Source organism: Aaosphaeria arxii (genome assembly GCF_010015735.1).
Source record: "Aaosphaeria arxii CBS 175.79 unplaced genomic scaffold BU24scaffold_4, whole genome shotgun sequence".
Taxonomy (NCBI): Eukaryota; Fungi; Ascomycota; class Dothideomycetes; order Pleosporales; genus Aaosphaeria; species Aaosphaeria arxii.
The window spans coordinates 3,764,677-3,780,787 of NW_022983477.1; the positions used below are offsets into that span (position 1 = coordinate 3,764,677).

Genomic DNA, 16,111 nt, shown 5'->3' on the forward strand with positions numbered 1-16,111 from the left:
ACTTAAAGAGGTGGTAGTGATGGAGTGCGAATTCTGACTTTGACTGTCGTGATAGAGATAATGTGCAAGAGACACTCAAAAGAGGATAGATATAGTAGCATGTATCCTTCATGAGAGTACATAACTAGCCAGGACAAATTCAATACCATGCCTCTCACTTGATTTCATGTCCGTGGGGCAAGGATACTTTACTCACTATGGATCTGCTATTCAACCAATACGCCAGCTACCTACGTAATGGACATGCTGAAGATTAGGCTTGGCTGACCTGACATTTCGAATCATCTCACTTCCTTCTTGGGTAAGTAGATAGATCGAAAAGAATGTTTCTAGCTCCCTTGTCTGTTTTTTTACACAATCTCTTCCGTGCCCCAAGTGTATGATTTATTGATAAATGCATGAGAAATGGTCCCAGTATACTTCTAGGCATGTCGACATTTCCTATATAGATGCATATATACACAAGCAATTAATCGCCACTTCAAAAATACCTATGACAGCGGCCACCTATTCTACTGCAGTGATCATGTACACTTCTCAAACCCCACAGCAAGATGCTACAAAAAGCTACAGACTGCAGCTTTCATCTACAGAACCGATATGTCACCTCTAGCTGTGGGGAGGTAAGGACATCGGATCTAAGAATCCTTCCTGATAGCTGTTTTTGATCAGACATAAGCGGCTTTGAATACTTATATGACATCCTGATCGCGTACATCGAAGGGTCGAGGTAGGGATATGAGGGCTGTTGGTCAAATTGTTGGTGGCACTGGCATCATGCACTCTCTCCAGTGAGTGTGGCTGTCGGAATTGTGGTGAGGGGATGGGGTAGTGGTGGTGTTGAGGGATTCGAAGGGCTCTCATGTGTGGTCAGGTTTGGGGTTTTTGGGGATGGGGTACAGGTGTTGGAATATAAATGTGTGCAGTGGTGAGGCTTGAAGATGTGATGGATGTGTTTTGGTTTGTGATATTTGATGTAGAGTTTGATGAGTAGCTAGGACTATAATTAATTGATAATTGCGTATGAATGGCATTTCATTTCGTTACAGGATCGATTAAAACGTGAGCTTCATGTGCAACGCTTCAAACAGGAAGAATATACATAGGCGAAAGGCGTTCGGAATAAATCATCGGCTTGCGGAGGGCCAAAAACGCTAGATCGGCTCTGCATATATCATCATCGCCATCTTACATGAAACCCCCAGCGCCGGCGACCAATCCTTGCTTACGATACTGCTCGAACGAGCTGACGTGTCCGCTGTCCTCCTCCTTGCGCAGTTCATCTTCCCACTTCTCCTCCTCGTGTGCGATGGCCGAGTGGAAGCTGTGGGACTGTCCGCGTTGGAAGTAGAGGGGTGCACACTTGAGCTGGGCAACGTCTTGTGTGATGAGAATGTGTTTGACGTGGGAGCCTGTAGAGAGGTTTCATGTTAGTCTTGCTCGAGGATACAACGACGGATTCTGGTTACTGACCTGGTGTCTCGAACATGCACTCGCCCAGCAGGCGCTCGAGCACTGTTCGTAAACCTCGTGCCCCCGTCCGCATTCCCATCGCGCCTTTTGCGACCTCCCGCAGTGCGCCGCTCGTGAGGCGTAATTCGATGCCGGACAATTGGAACAGTTGTTCATACTGTTTGAGGAGACTGTTCCTCGGCTCTGTGAGAACGCGGACGAGTGCTTTCTCGTCCAATGCGGCAAGGGCACATGATATTGGAATTCTTCCCACTAGTTCAGGTATCATGCCGTACTTCTGTAGGTCTGCTGGCTCGACCAAGTCGAGCGTATTGAATAGTTGTTCTGCCGGCTTTGGTTGTGGAGTGGGACCGAAAGGATTCGGTTTCTCGCGTTCTACTGGGATGAAGAACGGTAAGTGTTTCTTGAAGAGCTCCTGCTCGCCCTTCAACATTGTCTCGTTGGCTCCGGAGTCTTGATTTGAAGACCTCACGGGCGCGCCAAACCCTATACTACCTTTCGAGATGCGATCCATGATCACCTTATGGAGACCGACAAAGGCGCCAGTAAAAATGAACAGGATATTGTCGGTGCGAACATTAAAGACCTCACCCTTCCCGCCAGCATTGGGTGGACCAGCACCCGAGCCTGGGCTGCGCGAACCATCCAAAGGATTATTGGAGGGGAATGCGTTCCCTTGACTGCCCGGCCCTCTTCCAGGGTTTCCCCTTTCTGGCTTTGCTTGAATCTGTAGCGTTGTACCCTCAATTATTTTCAATAGTGCTTGCTGCACGCCCTCGCCACTGACGTCCTTGCCGTGCGAGACCTTAGCAGTGGCAATCTTGTCTATCTCATCCAGACAGATGATACCGTGCTCAGCAGCGGCGACATCGTAATTGGCAGCTGCAAGTAGCCTTTGTACGCACACCTCAGCATCCTCGCCAATGTATCCAGCCTGTGTGAACGGGGTGCAGTCCGACATGCTGAAAGGGACGTCAAGCACGCGGGCAAGCGTCTTAGCCATCAGTGTCTTACCCACACCCGACGGACCCAGCAGAAGCACATTGGACTTCTCTATCTGAAGTGGTGTGGAGTCTAGTATTGGTGAGGTTTCATTCGGGGGTGTGGGAGGTGGAGCTTGCGACGGGGGCGGCGGAGGGTAGACTTTCATGGTCGGTTGTTGGCCTGGGAACTCGTCTTCATACTGCAGTTAGCCAAGAATTGATTCGGAATGAATTGTGATGATGACGGAGTAGCTGATCAGGTACGTGTGCTATAGATCAAAAGCTTCAAGTACCTTCAACGGGATGCCGATGGGCCATTTCCCGCCTCTGCGCCTGCGCCTCGAGCTCGGCCTGTTCATCTTCCTGTCTCTGAAGCTCCTGCACCCTCTGGTAATGGTTATAGACGGCAACACTCAGGACCTTCTTCGCACGTTCTTGCCCGACGACGAACTGGTCAAGATGTTGTTTCAAAGCCTTGGGCGTCACGCGGGGAGCTCCAGCAATGGATGCGCCTCCCAGCGGGCCGCTGGTCGGCTGACCTGGTTCGTAGATTCCGGTGAATCCTTGAGTCGTGAAGTCTGATCGAGAGTATTGGCTGGACTTTTTGGAGCAGCAGGTGGAGAATGTGCGACGACCAATGCTTGCCAGAGTCAGATACGAGATACGCGCTTGCGGAGAGATGGTGATGATAAGCGTCATAGCTGATGGGTAGTCTAGAAGGTTAAGGTGAGTGGTAGGGGCGGGATTGAGGTTTCACATCGCTCGAATGAAGGTATGAGATTGGTAAGGTCCTATTACACGTCGAGACACACGGTATAAAGGTTATGGAAAGATGCAGTAGGGACGGTGGATCGTGAATGGTGATGTCGTGCTTGCGCTCCGCATATCATGCATGGCCGGGGGCGAGCACGGGGCGGGGCAGGATAGCCGCATAGCTTTAGAGGGGGAAAGGCATCAAACTAGAACTAATCTGGTTCACCCTAGTTACCTACCTAGGTACGAATACATATTTCGTAAGAGTATTGAAAACAAAGTGAAATATATTTATAGGATTTTGCTGTTGTTGTGGGACTCTTATATGCTTTTAGGCTTAAATTAGTTATTTTCCAGTTAACGATGATTGATATCAAATATGGAGTACAACTTGCTATTCTATACCTACTTCAAATGCTCAGTAGATAAGCAAATTACATCACGAAGGATATGGTAAACCAGATATCTCGTTGGTTTCTGATAATGAGCATAGATTCCCTTGGTATTCTTCCTAGGTCGTGGATACCACGGGAATTGCACACATCCAATTGCCTGGCAATGCAAAACTAACTGGATCATACTAACACCCTTGAAGAACTACATGCTTACTTTCATCGTCGAAATACGCAAAACCGAACTCGCCTCGCTAAAGGATTTCAATGGGAAGACTTCCTAGAAGATCATCTGTACTGGCAAGATGGATGCGGTTCTCATAATGGCCAGTCTTCGGATCTATACCATTAAATATGTTTCTGTCCTCGAATATGTCCCAAACCTCACTGAATGCAGATTAATGGAACAGCACGAAATGATATGCTTTTTACGTTGAATATATTTTTAGGGCTTCAGCCCATTAACTGAGAACAAGAACAGGTACGTGTCTCTCCCACAAGAGACTTATCCTACTTCAAATTTCAGAACACATTCAGAGGTCGTGCACCTTGGCTGTCTGGGGCAGACGAATGTAAATTATTTCGAACAGCATTGATAGGCCAAAGATGCATTTGTAAACATATAGTATAGACTTTTAACATTGCTATGAATGCTTTTTTTCTATTGTCATAACCCTTTCGAAAAACATATACTTGTCCATTTATGTCTTATCCTAGAAATAAAGTCTTTCATAAAGCTATAGGTCAGAAAGAAAAAGCAACATACTATAAAAAATGTTTAGATAACATCTGCACCCTGTCGCTTCTTTTCAATTTCTCATGTATCATCTCTGCCACCCTCTCTAACGCGACTGAGGCATGTAGGGTGATCTCTCTTGACGTGTGGAGTAGAATTCGCCGCATAAATCAATCAGTACCCACAGTAATGATTGCATAACATATCGGAAAGTTGCAGAATGTGCACCTGCATAGAACCGTATTGTGTAAAAGCTCCGATCGTGATTCAGCGGGGGCTGGGGTGTTTTTGTTTTCATTGATTTATTTTTTTCCCGCCGCTACGGAATTGTTGACCTATGCGAGATTGATGTTGAAGATACGAGATTGACACACAGGTTGTGTGGCGAACAGTTGAGCAGTCACTGGCAGAGAACCGGCGTCCGTGGCGCGGGAGGCGATTCCTCTCGTGGAGATAGCGTGCAATGACGTTGAGGCGACGGACAAGGGTTGGCCCTTTTGGTTGAGACTCTCAGGTCCTTAGTATGCACTGCAAGTTACTCTAGTAACTCTACCTACCTCACCCTGCATCAATTGGGTCAAACCCCGCAATGAACTTCGCCCATATAATCCCTTCTAAGCTCTCCTGAGCTTTTTTATTCTCTGTCTCTCTACTCTCTTACCAATTCCTAATTCCTCTCCCTCTCCTGTGCCTACTGCGCCCACTTTCTGATACACTCTGGGTCGCCTTATCGGAAAGTCCATAAGCTCCACCTACCTATTACTACCTTCGCTGATTGCGCTCTCTTACTCCCAACCACCTCCAACATGAGCCTCAACGACGCGTCTGGTAATTCTGTTACCGACAAACCTGCTGGGAACGTCGCAAACGATGGCACTGGTAAGAAGCTGCAAGGGTTCTAGTGACAAGACAATCGAGCCCCACTAACAACGCCAGGAATCGTCGAGCTTGACCCGTATCTATCGCCGTTCAAAGACAGTCTCCGTAGCCGCTATTCCAAAGCGCAAGAATGGTTGAAGACCATCGAGGACACAGAAGGTGGTCTTGAGAAGTTCTCAAGGGTCGGTGGCATGACGCAATAACAACTATGTGGACCTCGTTCTAACGAAAGTAGGGCTTTGAGAAGTTTGGCTTCAACGTTCAAGAAAACGGCGACGTAGTATACCGAGAATGGGCCCCAAACGCGCTACGAGCATACCTCATCGGCGACTTCAACAATTGGGACCGTGATGCCACCCCAATGACGAAGAACGAGTTCGGAGTATTCGAGGTGACGATACCGGGCAAGGATGGCAAAGCAACCATACCCCATGATTCGAAATTGAAGGTTTGTTTTACACATGCGCATTGGAAAATCACACCACTAATTCCACGTGCAGGTCTCATTCGTCGTTCCTAACGATCACGCGAGACAAGAGCGCATACCTGCGTGGATAACTCGCGTCACACAAGAGCTCAGCGTATCTCCCGTCTACGATGCTCGCTTTTGGAACCCTCCGAAGGAGGAGCGATACGTTTTCAAGAACCAGCGTCCCCCGAAGCCCGAGAGCGCACGAATCTACGAAGCCCACGTCGGAATCTCGTCCCCTGAAGCCAAGGTCACAACGTACAAGGAATTCACACAGAATGTGCTTCCTCGGATCAAGCACTTGGGATACAACGTGATCCAGTTGATGGCTATCATGGAACACGCATACTACGCTAGCTTCGGCTACCAGATCAACAGCTTCTTCGCTGCTAGCAGCCGTTACGGACTGCCAGATGATTTGAAGGAGCTCATTGATACTGCTCACGGACTGGGCATCACTGTGTTGCTCGACGTGGTCCACAGCCATGCCTCCAAGAACGTACTGGACGGATTGAACATGTTTGATGGCAGCGACCACCTATACTTCCACGAAGGTGCAAAGGGTCGGCATGAGCTGTGGGACAGCCGGTTGTTCAACTATGGCCACCACGAGGTGTTGCGCTTCCTTCTGAGCAACCTTCGCTTCTGGATGGATGAGTACCAGTTCGATGGTTTCCGCTTCGATGGTGTCACGAGCATGATTTACACCCACCACGGTATTGGAACGTAAGCTACACAACTACTTTTCATTTTCAGCTCGACATAAACTCATTTCAAATAGGGGCTTCTCAGGTGGTTACCATGAGTACTTCGGTCCGGGAGTTGACGAGGAAGGTGTTGTTTACCTTATGGTTGCCAATGAGATGCTACACAAACTATACCCAGGCGTCATCACCATCGCCGAAGACGTATCCGGCATGCCAGGTCTTTGCGTTTCGCTTTCCCTCGGTGGTATCGGATTCGACTACAGACTCGCCATGGCACTCCCTGACCTCTACATCAAGTGGTTGAAGGAGAAGCAGGATATTGACTGGGACATGGGTAACCTCGTGTTCACCCTTACCAACCGCCGTCACGGTGAGAAGACTATCGCTTATGCGGAGAGTCACGATCAAGCGTGAGTATTCTACAATTTCGATCACCTGACCAAGCTGACAACCTCCAGTCTTGTTGGCGACAAGTCCCTACTGATGTGGCTCTGCGATGCTGAGATGTATACCAATATGTCAGTTCTATCGGAACTAACACCTGTCATCGACCGTGGTCTCTCCATGCACAAGATGATCCGACTGATCACGCACGGTCTCGGCGGTGAGGGATACCTCAACTTTGAAGGTAACGAGTTTGGTCACCCCGAGTGGCTCGACTTCCCACGTGAGGGCAACGGAAACAGCTTCCATTACGCCCGTCGCCAGTTCAACTTGGTCGATGACGACCTTCTCCGCTACCGGTTCCTGAACGAGTTCGACAGCAAGATGCAGTGGACAGAGGAGAAGTATGGATGGCTACACTCCCCACAAGCGTACGTCAGTCTGAAGCACGAGGGCGACAAGGTCATCGTCTTCGAGCGAGCTGGCCTCCTCTGGATCTTTAACTGGCACCCTCAGAGCAGCTTCACCGACTACCGCGTCGGCGTCGAGCAGGAGGGCACCTACAAGATTGTCATCAGCACCGACAGCAAGCAATTCGGCGGCCACGGCAACATCGATGAGAGCACGCGTTTCTTCACGACTCCTTTCGCCTGGAACGAAAGGAAGAACTTCATTCAGGTTTATATCCCGTCCAGGACAGCTATTGTAAGTTTCCTTCCCATACATCTTGCCCCTTATACTTTGAGCCACGTACTTACTCGCAATGCAGGTTCTGGCTCTGGAAAGCACTTTGTAAGCGCACCGTTACCATAATCGATCTATCACCAGTTTTACACTGAAGCGATTTTTTCCATTGATTTAATCACCACGGCCGATCACATGGAGGAGGAGAAAAAAAAGCTATATAACCCCTCCCTCCCTTTTCGTTATGCTAGATTTCCCTCCAGTTTTGTAGAACACAAAGAATGAAATGAAAGAAATGTCTTTTCCCACACACACACACACACTCTCTCTCTCTCTCTGTGGCAGCAATGATGGCTGCCCGACCTGTGATTTTGTGTTTGCATGTGCTGGCTAACTAGCAAAATACTACTGATTCGATCAAAATGACTAGACAATTGCTCGCCCTCGCTGGGCGCATGTCTCAACAAACTCATCTCTGGCATTGCTATAACGTAATCATTCTGTTTAGTAATGTACTGCATCGAAATTAAGATGCATCCATGGTTTTCAAACCAGTATGGATGAATGGCTGCTGTGATATGTTTGGGGACAGTGGGAAGTCGAGATGGATTATATGAAAGCTATAGCTAGGTGGAATTTGTTCGAGGAGTATGACAGTGCCGACCTTTGACTACTTTTGATAGAAATGATATGTAGTCATGCAATCCAGGTGTCCCGAAGTTGCCTTGTTGTATGTGCTGTTGGAAGCTGTTAAAGTCGATGGGGATACATGATTGATCACATTCTATGCCGCAGCGTGTCATTGCTGTATCTATTCGATGACACAGTATCACATTAGTTCTGTATTAAAATTGATATCATCATGAGTGCATATGCGTAGAACAATTCAGAGGACAGAAAAATAGATTTTTGGAACCTTGATTGTATAGGCTGGTCGACGTCAGTAGAGATTTTCATATGAGAGTCGCATCGCGCCTTTGAAGCTAACAGAGCGTCGGGCAAATCGTCAAACTGCCAATGGCAGATCAAAAGTCCATGTCAATGAACTTATTATCATCTGAATAAGTTCGAATAAATGCAATTGATAAAATGAGCGTCTGTTGAGGAACATGAAGATGATATATAGCTATGTTGAACCGGTTGCGAGTTGTGAATGGCCAATTGTGGGTTAGTGCTGGTCTAAGCGTGCCGAGAAAGGACATCCTCTTTCTCCCGATTCTTCGAGCTCTTCTTCCTCATCCACCACCTCTCTCCACTCCTACAACCCGCCGTTTCCATCTCGCACAATGCTTAAGAGGTATGCTACGGCCTCGAAGAAATCAATTGATGATGCAGGAATCGCTAACTCGATGAAATTAGCGGCATCCAGAGGTCGCTCTTCCGGGGAGCGTCCTCCACCCTGCGACGCCCCCAGTCGGCCTTCCAGCCCATCAAGCGCAGCTTCGCTCCCGCACTCTCAACCCGCTTCGCATCCACCGAGGCTTCGAAGGATGGAAAGATTCACTCCGTCATCGGTGCCGTCGTTGATGGCAAGTTGCCCTACCCTCGTTGATTCCGGTCGTGGTTGTCGCTGGAGAAAAGTTTTCAATTGCTCCGCTCGGCATCGAAGCTCTGGCACAACCATCTCAATTGGCATCTATAGAATCGGCGCTAACTGTCAATGCAGTCAAATTCGAGGGTGAGCAGCTCCCTGCCATTCTTAACGCCTTGACGACCGACAATGGCGGACAGAAGTTGGTCCTCGAGGTCGCGGTAAGGATGCCAAGCACCGGACAGCTGGAACAACATGAGCTAATGGGCACAACAGCAACATTTGGGTGAGAACGTCGTCCGATGCATTGCTATGGACGGTAGGTCATCTCCACAATCAATTGACATGATGGACAATGCTAATTGAGATGACTTTTAGGTACCGAGGGTCTCGTCCGTGGTGCTAAGGCCGTCGACACTGGATCTCCCATCAAGATTCCCGTCGGTCCCGGAACCCTTGGCCGTATCATGAACGTCACTGGTGACCCCATTGACGAGCGTGGTCCCATCAAGGCTGCCAAGCACCTTCCCATTCACGCCGATCCCCCAGAGTTCACTGAGCAGTCCACCAGCGCCGAGGTCCTTGTTACCGGTATCAAGGTCGTCGACTTGTTGGCCCCTTACGCTCGTGGTGGAAAGATTGGTCTCTTCGGAGGTGCTGGTGTCGGCAAGACTGTGTTCATCCAGGAGTTGATTGTAAGAATTGGCATACAGGACTTCTGAGATGAAATACTGATACTTCGGCACAGAACAACATCGCCAAGGCTCACGGTGGTTTCTCCGTCTTCACCGGTGTCGGCGAGCGTACTCGTGAGGGTAACGATTTGTACCACGAAATGCAGGAGACCTCCGTCATTCAGCTTGATGGCGAGTCCAAGGTCGCCCTTGTCTTCGGTCAGATGAACGAGCCCCCAGGTGCCCGTGCCCGTGTCGCCCTTACTGGTAAGCAATCCCTCAACTGGTCTAAATGCAAATCAATTACAATAGCATGCTAACAATTCTTCTTCTTTAGGTTTGACCGTCGCTGGTAAGTAAATAACCATGAGTGCCTTTTCTTTCTCTCGTATACCCTGTTCTTCGCCGCCTGTACAGGTTGGGCCTTTTCGATATCAAGACGAACAACGAGCACCACTTCGACATTTCCAACAAATCCTTCGACAATGTCATGAAGGCGGCAAGGTGTCTCTCACCGCCGATGCGAGAGCTCCCTTCTGATACGCATTTGTGGTCTCTTGACTTGATCTTCTTGACCTTTTCTATTCAACACTCATAACGACATACTGACTTACGTTCTTCTAGAGTACTTCCGTGACGAGGAGGGTCAGGATGTGTTGCTCTTCATTGACAACATTTTCCGTTTCACCCAGGCCGGTTCCGAGGTGTCTGCTCTTCTCGGTCGTATCCCCTCTGCCGTCGGTTACCAGCCCACTCTCGCCGTCGACATGGGTACTATGCAGGAGCGTATTACCACCACCCAGAAGGGATCCATCACCTCCGTCCAGGCCGTCTACGTGCCCGCTGACGATTTGACTGATCCTGCCCCCGCCACCACCTTCGCCCATTTGGACGCCACCACTGTCTTGTCCCGTGGTATCTCCGAGTTGGGTATCTACCCCGCTGTCGACCCTCTCGACTCCAAGTCCCGTATGTTGGACCCCCGTGTCGTTGGTGAGGACCACTACAACACCGCCACCCGTGTCCAGCAGATGCTCCAGGAGTACAAGTCCCTCCAGGACATCATCGCCATTTTGGGTATGGACGAGTTGTCGGAAGCCGACAAGCTCACCGTCGAGCGTGCCCGTAAGCTCCAGAGGTTCTTGAGCCAGCCTTTCACTGTCGCTCAGGTCTTCACTGGTATCGAGGGTAAGCTCGTCGACCTCAAGGAGACTATCCGCTCCTTCAAGGCCATCATGGATGGTGAGGGTGACAACCTTCCCGAGGGTAAGTTCCAACTTCAGTCCCGTTCTGTAACTTGACGACTAACAATTATCCAGGTGCTTTCTACATGGTTGGCGACTTCGAGTCCGCACGGGCTAAGGGTGAGAAGATTCTTGCAGAGCTCGAGAAGTCATAGACGCGCGATAAAAAGAGAACCGGCCATACGGTGTCGACGGCATCCGCCAGCAGTCTCCTATGAGAAAAACCTTGTACAAAAACTTACGGCCAATCTTCTGCGGGGGGAAATGGAAAAAAACAAAATTTTTCAATCTCTCCGGGGAGGAATTAATCATGGAGAGTTATCTGGCTGGCGGGTGCTTGAGAGGGACATGAATGGCTTCTTCCTTGTGTAATCTTATCTCCTCCATCTTGCATGCAAAGATCCCGTTTCTTACTTGTTCCACCTTGACCCACTGCTTGATTTGCTTCGTGACATGAATGTGACTACTCTCTAGTTGTCTTGTCTCCCATTGCCTGGCCATACGATGATGTGAACCTCAACCCACAAGTCTATGTCCGTACGTCACACCATGAATACCTTTGTTAAACTCACTCACCCATCGTCATAACGGATGGCGTTGCAAACATCGAATGTGTACATGATGTGTAACAACATTCAAACCCAAAAGCTTGATTCTCACTCAATTCTTACCATGCTCACCACAACTAAAATCATAATTTTAACAAACACATACACACACACATCATACATTGACAAACAGATACATCAGTAAAGCAAGTGAGCAGCCAAGCATATAGACTATCCGAAATGATTGATTGATTGATAATAATACGACTCATCACAAGTTATACACACACATAGCTAGACACAGGCCTGAAGACAGACGTACAACACCTCAAGCCTCATACCCATCACGCTTTGACGAAACCGGAAACAAACGGCATACTGTGCGTCTTCGTCTTCGTCGTTGTCTTCTACTCTCGACTCCATCGCTGCTGCTGATGCGAATGCAAGCCTCCGAATCCGCTTCCCACTCTGCCTAACCCGCTGCTACTGTCGCCGGCACCAGCACCAGCGCCTCCGCTGCCGCTGCCTCCGCCGAAGGGACCGCCGCCAGGGCCGGTGGTGGTGTGGTATCCTGGGACAGCCGTGGAGCGCTCGCTAATCCCACCGCTGACGGATATGCCGAGGAGTTTGTTCATCTGTTCGATGGCGGTCTTCGCGCGCTCGCGCACGTCGAGGTCGGTGTCCCGTCCGAGGCTGCGGGCACCTTCTTCGAAGCCGAGGGCTTGGAGGGACTGGGCGCGGTCGCGGGTCGCGGCCTCGTCGGTGATGTTTTCGACCCAGAGGAGGTTGTTGAGGAACCAGGCGCAGGGGAGGCGGACGTCGCGGCTCGGGTGCGTGAAGAGGGGCAGGACGTGCTGCATGAGGGCGGTTTGGGAGATGAGCTGGGAGCGGTGGCGGGGCGGGCCGTTGGCGAGGTGCACGAGGATGTAGAGGGTGCCGATTATGAGTTCGGTGGGCGGGAAGAGGGCCCAGTTTTGGGGTTGGGGGGGTGCAGTGGTGGAGGTGGTGAAGCCGCTGCGGTGCTGCTGTTGCTGCTGCTGGGTGGTGGATGTGTTGTGCCAGTAGGATGGGGTTGATGATTGCATGGGATGAGATGTAGTGGAGGTTGGTGTCCCTTTGGCACGTATCTTCGCGTCGAGAAGTTCGAAGAATCTACTATGGCCGAACGACTTCAAGCAATGGTCGATGGTAACACCGCTGTCCTTTTCGTCGCTGATGAAGTTACGGATGAAGTCGAGAGCTTGCTCTTGAATGCGGATCTCGTCTCGCTCATTGATGAGCCGGGGGTCCAATTCTTCAGTCTTGATCTGCTGTAAGCGGTCTCGGATGTTCGCTGCACTGGTGTATGATAAGTTGCGTCGATGCTGCTGGCGCACAGATGGGGCACTGTCCGTCGTCGAGGAGCCATCGTCTTCGTCTGATATTGCCTCATCATCAACGTCCATGTGCGAATTATCAATGGCGTTGAGTATATCGACTTGCTCGCCTGCCGCATTTGGTGTTCCCATGCCGAGTGGTGTCGAGATGCTGCCTCTGGATGGTTCGCCGTTGAGTGTCTGCGCGAGCCAGCCAACGCCTAGTTCATCCAGGCATTTCAATTTCTCTGTATATGGCAGGCCAAGGCATAGATGCTTTAAAGCCCAAAGACTTCCATATCGAAGGTCAAAGTTAGCTGAACGACAATGCTCACAGAGTGACTTTATTGCCCCTGCCTCGAGTATATGCTGTTCGCAGGTTAGGCTTTCGTCTTCTCTCGCTGTGGGATGCCCTTTACTTACATTTCTCATTGGAGACACTTCCAACACTAGATTGGTAATGACCTCCGTGGCCGCGATCTGTACTTGAACATCTGGGTGCCTCAATAACTCGAATGAAGGCTGGGCGATGCCATGGTCGATTAGGCTGGTCCTCATGACACCAATTGACCGTGACAAAGAACGAGTGAGTTTGCAAGCAGCTATCAGCACAGCCGGGGGGTTGCCACATTTCGTGTTCGAAATATTTCCCGAATTTCCTGATGAAGAAGACGAAGGGTCGCTGACGGGTTCCGCATACGGCACAAGCGAATCTATGATGTGTGTCACCGCTCCAAGCTGGATGATCTCCTTCCTCAAGGAATCTTGGGTATCGGTTATAGCAGCTAGGGCAAGTAGGGCGCTCTCTCGATACTTGAATGCATGAAGGACATCCGGGGCAAATCCCGATACACCTAATGCCGACGAAGGGGCATCTATCGATGGATCACGGGTGTGGATAGACCCCGGGTCCGACGACCATAAAGGCTTGGTAGACGTAGTCACAGGATCGAACGACCTCTTCAGGATCTTCACCAGCAGTGTTAAGAATTTCGTCTCCGTCACAACGTTTTGCAACGCCTTGTTGCCGCCTACAATTTCCGCGAGCACAAGGGGCGCTCGCTCAAGCACAAACCTATGTTCCTCTACAGCCTGAGGATTGGCATTATTGAGAGCTTTCGACTGCTCAGATTCAGGACTTGATTCTTCGATCATTTTCATAACAAGCGGTAAGATCAAGCATGAAAAGTGGCGCTCTCGAGTCGTTTTCGAAGGATCATTCAAGGGCCACTTCTCTCCAAATTTCTTTAGCCAAGCCAGGAGCCAGCAAGCCGACAGTCGTGTCCTCTCTTCGCCGCGGCGGGCCACAAACATCAGCCAAATCATGAACGAGTTCTCGGACTCGTCTATGATGACTGTCCGACCCGATGGCTGCAATGTGTCCATGCTCGATAGCCGTGGGTAGCTGTCGCTGCCGGCTGCAAAGTGTGCAGTACCTAGAGCCGGCCATGACTTCGTATATGCATCTGATTTGTTGCTTTGTACGGTTTGTAGTCGAGGTGTCAGTCGTTCCCAGGCGGTGCTGGCATGGTTTGACGCTTGTCCCCCTTCTGACACTGACTTTTCTTTACTTGTCCCGAACAATTGCTGTATCGATTGGGAGTAGAGAAGCCGAGCAGTTCGATAATGTGAATCTTTGATGATGGTAGATATAGCTTCTAAGATATCGGGAAGATAGACGATGGGAAGTTCATCACGCGATGGTGGTCGCGTGTCCGTTTGTAGGACCTGGGCATCTACCTCAGCCATGGCGGCAAGCTTCATGGCCAGTATATCAAGTATTCCTGCATCAAGGAGAACCTTCCTTTCAGCCTCCGCGGTGCAAGTCTTCACTATGAGCTTTGTGACAAGCGATATCTGTTGTTGCGTGACGTATGATTTTGCCGGCTGCACCAGTATCTCGGCGAGGCTGTCGACGACCTCCCTTGTAGACAGCTCGTGGCAGAATGCACTCGACATCGAGGGGCCCGCGAGTTGTTCCGTCGTTGAGATCTGCCATGGCTTCTCAAGTAGAATCGAGTCGGCGATCTGGTTGAGCGTTCGTAGGGTAGCTAGTACGAGCTTCGGCGGTGATTCACTCGGAGACAGCGATGCTAACAATGGATGTAGGATCCTCCCAGCAAACAGTGGCGCAACGAACGCGGGGCCACCTTTAAGACAGATATAAAACATTAGCCCATGCCATGAACTATCTGCAATAGCCATGACACCTCAGAGGTGATTTACAGCCGTCAGGTTTTCTACGTCCACTCACCATTGACCAAGCTCCCAACCACTTGTGTAGCCTGAAACCTCAGCTCGTCCTCTGTCGTCCATTCCTGGTTATTGTTACTGCTGTTCCTTGCACCTGATGCCGAAAGACCCCCATGCGCTGTGGACAAGCTCGGCGCATTACTAGAATTCCCATTCAGCGTATTGCCTCTCCTCTTCTTTCCTCCCTTTCTGGCTTCTGTACGTAGAACGGTGGCGAGGGGCTTGACGATGCCGTGTATGATGGCGAGTTGCTTGCGCTGGTCGTGACCGACCACTTCGTTCCTGAGATTCCGTAGCGCGTTCACTTGTGCTTCGGGAGATGTGGGATTGGAGAGTTCGTCGAGGGCGCTCGGCATGGTGGACCGACCCATGACTGGGGGCTAGCAATTGATCCGCGGTTTCTAATTGCTTCTGTATGACTGTACGAATTAGCGGGATCCGAGGAGGTTGACTGGCGGATCGGTGGATTGGAGGAGGTTGTGGCGTGTTTGTAGGTCGAGGGTTGCGGATTGAGGGTTGCGGTTACGTAGTTCGCGCTGGGTGGAGGGAAGGAATGAGGCTCCGCGCAAAGCAAGCGGACCAAAGAGTAGAGGTAAGTGCACAATAAAGTGGTCTATGTACGGTAGTGCCGTGTTTTGGACGCGGTCATGGAATGGAGGTACGCCGACTTGCAAATATGAAGAAGTAAGAAGCGAGGTTATTGAGATGGTGATGTGTTTGTTTGTATGTAACGTAGAGTATCTACAGCGGGCGGGGAGAGGTGTATGGAGTGAGTGAACGCACGCGGTGTCAGATGTCAGAATGGAGAAGGATACTGGCTTAGACAATGCAATGGCAACCAGAGGTAACAAAAGATGAATGTACAAATGAAAACACTAGAGATTTGCTATAGTCAAAGAAGTATATTCTGTTCTTGACATTCTTCTAAATCGTCAAACCGTAAACATACCAGCCAGGCCCGGTCCTCGTCAATCCGATGGGTAGGTACTCGTAGTTTATGCTAACCGATTTGAGGTCAGATGGATCATCACGTGATATAAATCATC

General features: G+C 50.1%; 3 protein-coding genes across 3 annotated transcripts; 1 reads left to right on the forward strand and 2 right to left on the reverse strand.

Annotated features, from left to right (window-relative positions):
• Positions 1 to 1,005: 1,005 nt before the first annotated feature.
• On the reverse strand, positions 1,006 to 3,339 carry BU24DRAFT_422934 (ClpX, ATPase regulatory subunit). The gene is made up of 3 exons (XM_033528111.1): positions 2,750 to 3,339; positions 1,474 to 2,649; positions 1,006 to 1,412 (listed from the first exon to the last, which is right to left on the reverse strand). The coding sequence occupies exons 1-3, from the start codon at positions 3,153 to 3,155 to the stop codon at positions 1,189 to 1,191; spliced, it is 1,806 nt and encodes a 601-aa protein (XP_033384905.1). The 5' UTR covers positions 3,156 to 3,339; the 3' UTR covers positions 1,006 to 1,188.
• Positions 3,340 to 5,143: 1,804 nt separating this feature from the next.
• Positions 5,144 to 10,966, forward strand: BU24DRAFT_433496 (glycoside hydrolase family 13 protein; the record flags this gene model as incomplete). The annotated part of the gene is made up of 12 exons (XM_033529978.1): positions 5,144 to 5,216; positions 5,256 to 5,398; positions 5,452 to 5,664; positions 5,756 to 6,411; positions 6,467 to 6,802; positions 6,851 to 7,454; positions 8,896 to 8,989; positions 9,127 to 9,212; positions 9,268 to 9,310; positions 9,370 to 9,686; positions 9,740 to 9,932; positions 10,290 to 10,966. 12 exons carry the CDS (start codon positions 5,144 to 5,146, stop codon positions 10,964 to 10,966), a joined length of 3,435 nt encoding a protein of 1,144 aa, XP_033384906.1.
• An 898-nt stretch (positions 10,967 to 11,864) lies between these two features.
• Positions 11,865 to 15,421, reverse strand: BU24DRAFT_462712 (ARM repeat-containing protein; the record flags this gene model as incomplete). The annotated part of the gene is made up of 3 exons (XM_033532038.1): positions 11,865 to 13,181; positions 13,236 to 14,962; positions 15,067 to 15,421. The coding sequence occupies 3 exons, from the start codon at positions 15,419 to 15,421 to the stop codon at positions 11,865 to 11,867; spliced, it is 3,399 nt and encodes a 1,132-aa protein (XP_033384907.1).
• Between the last annotated feature and the right edge of the window lie 690 nt (positions 15,422 to 16,111).

Excerpts from the sequence above, each read along its gene's own strand:
- BU24DRAFT_422934 (XM_033528111.1), bottom strand. The coding sequence starts at position 3,155 with ATGACGCTTATCATCACCATCTCTCCGCAAGCGCGTATCTCGTATCTG. Across the intron at positions 2,650-2,749 it reads CCATCGGCATCCCGTTGAAG|ACGAGTTCCCAGGCCAACAA; the intron begins GTACTTGAAGCT and ends TGCAGTATGAAG. Across the intron at positions 1,413-1,473 it reads GTGCATGTTCGAGACACCAG|GCTCCCACGTCAAACACATT; the intron begins GTCAGTAACCAG and ends ACCTCTCTACAG.